Source organism: Olea europaea, chromosome 7 (genome assembly GCF_002742605.1).
Source record: "Olea europaea var. sylvestris chromosome 7, O_europaea_v1, whole genome shotgun sequence".
Classification (NCBI taxonomy): Eukaryota; Viridiplantae; Streptophyta; class Magnoliopsida; order Lamiales; family Oleaceae; genus Olea; species Olea europaea.
Genome location: NC_036243.1, coordinates 17,584,996 through 17,595,279, shown reverse-complemented (window position 1 = coordinate 17,595,279; position 10,284 = coordinate 17,584,996). Strand labels below are relative to the sequence as shown.

Genomic DNA, 10,284 nt, shown 5'->3' with positions numbered 1-10,284 from the left:
CGCATGGCTATACGGCTTGTGATCACATGATTTAAGAATTTTTGCCTCAGTAAATCTTTGCAGCCCCCCCCTCCCCCCATGCAATTGCATGTTGGTCTAATTGGGGGCCAAATGTTGAAATGTGACCCTTAACTTATTCACTATAAATTTTGGTCATTCTTTATTCCTTTTCATCCCGTTATCTTCACTCTCATCTAATTGCCTCATAGAACTCTTGACTCTTAGCTACGACATTTGATCCAACTTTTAATTATTTACACTTTGTCCCTAAATTTTGAACTCGATGCAATTTAGCCCCTTTTGTTTGTTTTCCTCCAATTCTGCTAAGATTATTGAGAGTTACTTACAAAACATAGTTTATATAGAATTAAGCCATATTTCATAAAAACCATCTATACATGTTCCAATTTAATAGTCTAAATAAGCGTACAAAATACACTTCTTACTCTCCCCAACAAAATTGAGCTTGATACCTACAAAATTTTCTTAATTAATTGATGAATAAACTTGAACTCAACTTCTATCCTTATTGAGGCACATCACCTAAACAATGCTGATGGCTAGAATAAGGATCGAGAACATAATAAAGTCCCAGTAGTCCTTTTTAAGGAAAACCAGAAAACCTAGTACCTTAAAACACAACTTTAAAGAAATTGCAAATAGGCCCCTAATTGATACAAAATAACAAAAGACTCCCCAACTAATAATGATAACAAAATAAATAATAAAACATTGGATTGAACTGTATTTTCATTGCATCAGCATACATATTAACAGCAATCAGTTAAATAGAAGTTCAAACTCATATCGATTCTGAAAACTTTTCAAGTGAATTCTGAGTTCAACATGTTTCATCAGCAGTATTTCTCTTCTCAAATATTCTTTGCTGAGCCATTGATGCCTGTAAATTATTCATATACGAAGTTCAAAATCATCGGCTTATCAAAAGTTAAAATCAAACACACTGATTATGGATAGAATGGAGATTTAGCAGGAGAAACCTGTTTCTTCCAGTTAGTTAAAGTCGTTATAAGAGTAAGCAGAAAAGATTGTACTATTGAACCCATATTTAGTCCAAGCCAAAGGCCCTTCCCCTGTAAATGGAGCACGAAGCCAAGTACAGAGGCCATCGGAATTCCAACGAGGTAAAATGCGCCGAGATTGACATATGCCCCAAGATGCTGCCACCCGCTTCCTCTCGCAACTCCTAAACCCGAAAGGAAGAATGCTAAGTGTAAGAGTAATATTATTCAACACCACTGATATTTAACACTGGTGTAAATGCCAATACTTGTGTCATTAAATTATAGGTTCAATTAAATACAAGGATTTATAACTCATATATTAGGACCAATGATATGTTGACATATAAACTGGTGCTAGATTGCATTATTTTAAGTGTAATGCGAAATCAAGTTCAACTAATTTCATTGATTAACTGATTATTAAACCACTTTTGCTGTTTCTACGCATTCAAAACCATGCATGAGAGTTTCATCTTAGAGAGGCTTCCAAACTTAGGAAGAGATCTTTATGGAATACATTATTTCGTTTTTTAGTATTCGAAACAGACCACTCTTGAAAGACTTCAGTCTTGCCAATGTTTTATCTCATTCAAGTCATTAATGCCAAGGATTAAAGCTCCAATCCTTTCTAACCAGCAATAAGATAGAGAATGAAAATCGACAAGCAAACCGAACATACAAATTTGTAGTGACTCACTCACGCCGCCACAGGTTTACACTATAATGGAAAAGAGAGTACCAAGGTTTTCCTTATGTACTGATGCCACAAACAGAGTGGTGACCGACCAATGCTTAAAAAGAATAGAAGGGAAAAAAGTGCAAGTGAAATAAACCTGAAAGTACTGCTTGTATGCAGTCCATTGTTAGCAGCAGACAAACAAGAGGAGTAATGTCATCGAGATAATCCACGACTTCTTTTACATCACTGAATGCATATCCCACGACATGACGTAAGCAGAGCAGAATGGTGCAAGCAACAATCACCTCAACGACTGATAGAACAATTGCTGCCCAAACAGCCACTTGAGCAGTCTCCGAACAGCCTGCTCCAAGGGCATTTGAGACTCTTGTGCTACAAGATAGAAGGCATCAGATATATTGTCCACATACTGTGTGTTTGAGCTACATTATTTTGAAAGAATGTATTTTGGAATAGTAGATTATTAGAGAATGTGGTTAAAAAATAAGGAAAAATTTTGGATTTGCATGTAATGTTATTTTATTGAATTATGTGTGGTTAAAATGATGTAAAATCATTATTTATGAATGTATTTTTTCCAAAAAATGCAGCTCAAACAGGGCCTATATATATCAGCCCTGATGTTGCCCCCAGTGGATAGGATAAAAACTTCTCACTATTGCTGTGGCAAGAAAACCTAACTTATGATTATTCGAAACGGAGAGAACCAGAAGTAAGATCTCTTGCCACATCAGTAGTGAGAAACTGCCCACTTGCGGGCAAGAGATCAATTTTACTATATATTATGCCAAAAAAGAAAAAGAAAAGATTATACAGTGCAATGGATATTATGTTAAAAAAAAAAAGTTCACAAGAGTTCAGAGCCAACCTGGCAGCAGCACCAATAGAATATGGTATGAAGTAGTGCAATGAAGCAACTAAAAGGCTGTTTCAAAAAATAATTATATATGAATATGATAATCTTCTGAACTTCACAAGATCAAATTCATTAACTCCGAAAAATTTAGGGGAAAAAAATATTTAGTAACAAGATAAGTCATACCACGTTGAAAGAACTGAAGTCTCGAGTTGGGGATTTGGCAAAAGTCCAGAGAGTAATACTATTATCTCACACGACCACCATTCGAGACTAGAAAAGTTACCACATCCTCTAGATGTTAGAATCCACACAGTATGAAAATATGCAGAAAACAGTGAATAATTAGGCTCAAGAAAAGGAAGATGACTGAGGTTACCAAACCATAACAGCAGACGGGACAGCAAAGCTGAAAAATTCCTTCATACTTGGCAAAACAATGTTTGAGAATGAGAAGCGGGTTTTCTTGCACTTTGAAGAGTACTTCACATATATAACAAGCAAGATCACATTGATCCAATATGATAAACCAATTGCAAGGGCTGCTCCAGCATTTCCCAATTTCGTCTTGAAAACTAAAGCCCAACAAACCGGTACATGGAAAACTAATGCTGCAACTGAACTGTAAAGCATTGGGAGGATCAGACTCTGAGTCTGCAGGTACCGAATTAGAGATTGAAGAATTGCGTAAGGAACTAGAGTTGGTATGAGCCAAATTGCATATTTTCGAGCTACGACAGAAATCAAAGGATCTTGACCGATCAATATGAGCAATTTATCCATGAATATCCACAGCAGAGATATTGGAATACAGACAATAAGTAGACAAAGAATTGCACTGTAAGTGTAGATTCCTAGCTTTTGGTATTGCTCTGCTCCATAAGCTTGTCCACATAGAGTCTCCAAAGCACTAGCCAATCCAAACTGCTCGAAAATCCAATAATAAATTAGCCTGGAAGCTCTTTTTACAGGGATTAGACAAAAATAAACAAATAAATAATAAAAGACTTTTCCTAGTTCTGTTCAGATAAAAGAGAACTACGTGAGCTTAGTCATTCTCTTGATTAAAAATGTCAAAAAAAATTATTTGATAAAATGCTTAGTTAAACCAGGGATTCAACAGAATGAAAAGAATACTAATAATCTGTGCAGGATACTCTATCATAATCAAGAAATAACTTAGGACCGTTGATAAAGAAGATTAATTCAAGCCCACAATTTATCTAGGACCATTAATTTCATTTTGCTAACTGCTTAATCATGAAAACTAAAATCTCTAATTAAAAAAATCACTTTAAGAATGAATACTTTACAAGAAGACTAAAGCCGGAAACATTGGTGAGAGAGGTGGCGACCGCCGTGCCAGAGAGTGAGAGTTCACCAAGATGCCCCACCATCATCATCGACGTCACCCGTGAAAGGTGCTGAGAAACTGTCACCACCACCATTGGAACGGCTATGTAACTCACTTTCTTCAACTCTTCCACGAACAGTTCCCATTTTGATGCTGCTTCCTTTTCTCCATGCTCCTCTCTTATCAGCGGGGCCTTGTCCATCTTCAGCTTGATCAAGAATTTATTTAATTTTATTATTATTTTTTTTTCCAGAAAAGAGATGTTAAGTAGAGAACAGAGAGCAGTCTACTCGTGGAAGGCCAATGAAGAGACAACACAGTGATTTATCTGTGAAGGCATGAGAGTTGATTACATTTTTTTTAAGAGTAGTGATGTGTGCATGATAATAGTTGTTAACGATCGGCATTAAATTTCTTCAAGTAAATTGGAGCAATGGTCCCCAACCTTTGACTTTATATCAATCTTATCCTCAGTCTTTATTTTGCAACGTTTTATCTCAGCTTTTGAATAATTAGTGAATAGTGATATATGTCCCACAGGACAATTTGATCACTCTTTAAAATGAAAACTCTGCCGTGGTCTTTAAATGAACAAACCAAAGAATAAAACAATGAAAGAAAAAAGAAAAAATATTTCTTTCTTTCACTCAACATACCATAAACAACGGCTACAATTTTAGTGAAGCAACGCCATCATTGTCAACTGATTTTTTTATTTTTACTTTTACGAAATGATTTTTTTTCACATGTAATATCGTATTGACATTTTGACGTGACAAATCCAATGATATATTCTATTTCTTCATTTACAATACGAAGTTATTACAATAAGTTTTCCTATCAAAACTATGACAAATGATGGAGAACCATGATAGTCAAGTTTTAATTAGAAATCTCATTAGAAAAATATTTTAGCCATTTTCACTGGTCAAATGAAGAAATAGTTTGTACGCTCAAAACGAGTCCACCAAGGTAAGAAATATTGAAAACTTCTAACGTCAAAAAATGAGCGTGATCACTACTGTTGTAGCAATTGAGTTGGGTGGGGGAGATAAGCTATTTTTTCATTTATTTATTTTTATCTAAAGATATATAGAATTGTCGTTTTAATAATAATTTAACTTGTTAATTAAAGAGAACCGAAATTTTTTCCTTTAGGACAAATCTCAAATTATTCAAAGTTGAGGATAGAAATGTTACGGATTGAAGGTTTGGAAACAAAGTTGCCACGAAGGTCAAAAGTTGGTGACCATTGCTCTAAATTAACCTAGCAATCTAGACAACGAATTGAAGTAAATGACCACATATTTTCATGTAAAGAATTGAAGTAGGTGACCAGATATTTTCTTGTACTTAGCATGAACCTTAAGTAGAACATTAAAGTCTTTAAAAATTAAGGTGGCTGTGACAATGATATTGAAATAAATATAAAGTCAACGGTACATGAACATTTAATAGATCCATGTATTTTCAAAATATGAGGAAATTTTTTTTTTTAATGTAATTAATTGTCCAGATTTTGATAGCTTGAGACAAAAATTCATAAAAAAAAAATAATAATAATAATAAAATACTTAATTTCAATGTAGAACCGACCATTACTTCTTGTGACATACATGGGGGTTACACTTGAAGGCAACAATGATACTAATCTTCCACGTCGACAAAAATGTGAAGGAATAATATCTCGTTGATTCAAAAAAGAAAATAAATAAGTATATGACCGTATTTAAATAACAAATATGTCCTCGTCCATGTCAAAAGCTTCACTTAATAGTATCTAGCTGTCGTGCAATTTGCAATGACACTTCCTCCAACTGACAATATGGTAGTGGCTCCACCCGCAACACCCATGAACCTCAAGCCGTCTCTTGAATAGCATGTTTAGGATAGATAATATAATGGACTCTAATATTAATTGATAGAGTATAACGTTACAAATATGAACTCGTGATCAATAATGTCATCACTTCAAAAGTGGAGTTAGAAAAGGCTAAAGGCATGTAGATAAAATAACTCATTGTTGCTGAGTTTATTGGGATTGAAGATTTCGTATTTTTTATGGAATACATGCCAGTTTGGAGTTCAAAGTTCATTATTACCCATTTATGAAATTTATCTTTGAATAATATTAATATATGTAATTCACTTCTCGATCCTTGGTTCCTTTTAATCCCTATGAATGCCAGTGCTCTAACCAGCTCGTGAAGGAGAATAAATATTTTATATACTTGGATACGAGACTTTACAGATGACAAAAAGCATGCTTCTGAAGTGTTTATAGACGGTTTATAAAATTATAAATAAATAAAAATTAACGATGAATGAATTAGTGGGTATAGTAAATATGAATATCCATAAAAATTGATTTATAAGGTAAATTATTTGTCAATATTAGAAGAAGTATCATCTGTCAATATTGATAAGTTAGTGGTAGGGCAAATTACACTGAATTTGACTATCACAATAACTTTGTTCACAAAATACTAGGATTCAAGAACAAATATCTGATCCACCGATTTTGTGGTTCCATAAATCAACATCATAAATATTAGAATTACATGATTTTATAATACCATCCACAAGCCATTCCTCACATTAAAATCACTTATTTAAATATATTTAGGCTTGTTTGATAAGACTTTTGAAAAGTTAAATTTTTTTTATAATATTAAAAGAATTACTTTTAAATATGTTTAGATAATTATTGAAAGTACTTTATCTATCTAAAAGAGTTTTTCGAAGAAACTAGTCTAAAATAATTTTATTTTTTATTTTTTCAAAAAATTCTTTTTAAAAATACAGAGAAAGGGCTCTTTTGATGCTGCTATAGGCATGTGCCTCTCTTATTATTGTGCAAGGGAATATCAACATCATCCCTTTAATATTCACCCAAACCCTAATTAATTAAAATAGATATATACATGCATTACTATATCAAAAGTGCTACATGTGCAGCAACTTGTACAACAATTTGTACAGCTCTCTCACATATAAAGAATGGGGTTCGAAATTAAAATAATCGCGGATTCCACACATGCGAAAGGGTTGGAATTTTTACAGCACTTGGGTTCTGTACTAGTATCTTTATTATTATTATATTGTCTGTATCTTTTCTTTGAACATTTTCTATTGTCAATTTGTACTTCACTTTGCCAACCCGCTCAGAATCTCTCAGCATCACATATTCTACCAACACACTATTTTGGGAATAAGACATGCCAAGCAATTGCCAGCAAATTAAAATAATCTATAGGCCGAATAAATTTCATTGTTAGCATATTTCTGTACTTGCTTAATTTATTTTTCAATGATTAGACAGTCTTCGCATAACTCTGTGTTTCACTTCACCGCCTTTGGCTAAGCTTAAAAAGTTTGCTTATTGATGTAAAATAGAACAAATCACTTTACTGATGAAAATAGAACAATTAACTAGTTACCTATTTTCACAATAAAGTAGAATTACTTCTATAATAACTTCTTTTTTTACTTAGGGGAAAAAAAAAAAAAAAAGGAGGGTTTTTAACATATTTGACAATAAAAAAAGTTACTTCTTAATAACACTTTCTTATTTTAAAAGTTAAAAGTTTCCAAACACGATTACTTTTATCTAGCGGGTTTAGCCAAAAAAAAATATGGAGAAATTTTTTTCCATGATCTTAGAAGATGTTTGGTAGGGATTAAAAATTAGATTTTTTATTTTTTATTTTTAAATAAATTGTGATAGAAGTTTTTGGAATGTATGGTTGAAAAGTTGTGTGATCCATGAAAAATATGGATAATATTGATTATTTGACTTTAATTTAAATTAAAATTAGATTTTAATTCAAACCAAACAGGATCTTAATTTGTGACATTTTTTAAATTTTCTCTTATAGAGTGATTTATAAAGTCCTTTTTATTACTATGTTGACTACTCAATCATTACTATGCTTCTGCAATTTCATTTACTCAGGGAAAAAAAATCTTAAAAATGAAATATTTAATTCTAAATGTACATGGAGCATTTATTTTATTAAGGAAAAAGACTGCAACTCGTCACATGCTGCAGATTCTATTGAAATGCTTATGATGCCAACGTACCACATTCGCGTCAAAACCTCACAGTGATAACTAACAAAATATCTATCTTCGAGGTTTATATTATTTGTCAATTTTTCTGAAAAAAAATAAAAAAGTATTACAAAATATATCGTTACTGAAAAAATTACTAATCTTTAAAGAAATTTAATCAAATTGTCACTTTTGCATTTAAATGTAAATTATAGCCTCTCCTTTTTTCATTTTCTTTTTTTTTTTTTTTCTTTTTTAAAAAAATGGTACATATCATTTTTCAAGAAAAAATTCAAATTCACAATACAATTTCTAGTACATTTGATAGTTCTAACTATCTCAGAAGAGATTTATAACCATCTTCGAAGATGAAGATAGTTCGACTCCTTGAAACAGTTTCATCTGTTGACACTACATAATATTTGTCGTTAAGTCACCATCACTTTGTCCAATGTAGTTGAAATACATATTTAAACATTGGACAATCTGTCATTTGATTCAATAATGTAACATTGCTTTCACTGACACATAAATTGATAACTACTTGGGACTTTATCTGACTAACATTACTCGAACAAAAATGGAAGTATTTGAATCCCAATTTCGAGCTCAACATTCACAATCTTAATTTTGAAGTAACACCATTGGCAAAATGCTTTGATTCCCATTATCTCCTTTTTCAAGGAGATTCAATTATGTATGAGTGATGACTCAAGGATTAATATGATCCACAAAACGTGGCATAAAAGCAAGTAGTCTTCAAAAGTCAAGACCTCTATAAGCACAAAAAAAATACTATGCAGCCCAATTGGAACAATAAATTCAATTAAATGTGACTCTATTAAACCACGAGAAATGCTACATGTATTCTAGTGTACAGCCCCCTCACATGAGAGAGAGCCCAAAACCATTTTAATCACTGTGGACCCCCTCTTATATAATAGGGGTGTACACTACACTTTAGTGTACAAGAAGCATTTTTCATTGAATCACATTGACAAGTGCTAAAACGCCAATTAATTGTGCTGCGTAGAATAATCTTTGAGCACAAGCTTTCAACGTTACTTTCTTTTTTCTTTTTTCTTTTTTATTTCTCAATGTTACTTAGTTGTTTGACGAAAGAATTATTAACACACAATAATTTTATGAGTCAAGGATTATTATGATCCAAAGAAAGTGAGAAAAAAGCAAGTAGTGTTCAAAAATCAAGACCTCTATGGGCACCAAAAAATACTATTCAGCCCAATCAATACAATAAATTCGATTAAGCCTATGTTTGTTTTCCATTATTTATCCATTAAAATAAAAAATATGACAACTATCTATCACATCAAGTTATCATATTTGAATTTTTATCTCTTGCGGGACCTAAATGTGATTCTATTGAACCACGAAAAATACTACATGTACACTAAAGTGTATCTAGTGTACAGCCCTCTCACATGAAAGGGAGTCCATGACTTTTTTAATCACTATAGGCTCCCTCTCATGTGAGGGGTGCACTACGCTCTAGTGTGCAAATAACATTTTTCATTGAACCACATTGATGGGTGCTAAAACGCCAGTTTGCTGTGCTGCGTAGCATAATCTATGAGCACAGGCTTTCAGCGTTACTTTCTATTTTTTTATATTTCTCAATGTTACATCATTGTTTGACAAAAGAATTATTAATACATAATAATTTTATGAGTCAAGGATTAATATGATCCATGGCAAAAAAGCAAGTAGTCTTCAGAAGTCAAGACCTCTATAAGCACAAAAAAATACTACACAGCCCAACTGGTACAATAAATTCAACTAAATGTGATTCTACAAAACCACAAGAAATGCTACATGTACACTAGTGTACAGCCCTCTCACATGAGAGAAGGCCCACGAATTTTTTAATCACTATGAGCCCCCTCTCACGTGAGAGGCGTACACTATACTCTAGTGTACAAGAAGCACTTTCCATTGAACCACATTGACGGGCGTTAAAATGCCTGTTAGTTGTGCCGTGTTGCATAATCTATGGCACAAGCTTTCAATGAAGGCAAACGCTTCAATGGGTTCAAAAAGCACATCATATGCCAAATTTGTTGTATAAAAGTATGAAAGCGAAAAGAAAAAAGGACCAGGCAACTCTATACCAAAAGGCAGTAAAATTTAATGAAGTATGTGGATCTCCGCCGTGCCTATTTTAGCATTGGAGTGGTTAAAAATATTAGTTGTGTCAAAATGGAGTTCACAAGGGACGGTGAAATTTTTTTCCAGTTGATCCACAAGCATAGTTATTAAGGACGGACAACGACAACCA

At 32.8% G+C, this 10,284-nt stretch overlaps 1 protein-coding gene across 1 annotated transcript; it reads right to left on the bottom strand.

Moving 5' to 3' along the window:
* Positions 1-466: 466 nt before the first annotated feature.
* On the bottom strand, positions 467-4,299 carry LOC111397223 (protein DETOXIFICATION 3-like). Its single transcript, XM_023024018.1, has 7 exons — positions 3,895-4,299; positions 2,961-3,505; positions 2,768-2,854; positions 2,594-2,650; positions 1,859-2,097; positions 1,002-1,207; positions 467-901 (listed from the first exon to the last, which is right to left on the bottom strand). The coding sequence occupies exons 1-7, from the start codon at positions 4,135-4,137 to the stop codon at positions 842-844; spliced, it is 1,437 nt and encodes a 478-aa protein (XP_022879786.1). The 5' UTR covers positions 4,138-4,299; the 3' UTR covers positions 467-841.
* Between the last annotated feature and the right edge of the window lie 5,985 nt (positions 4,300-10,284).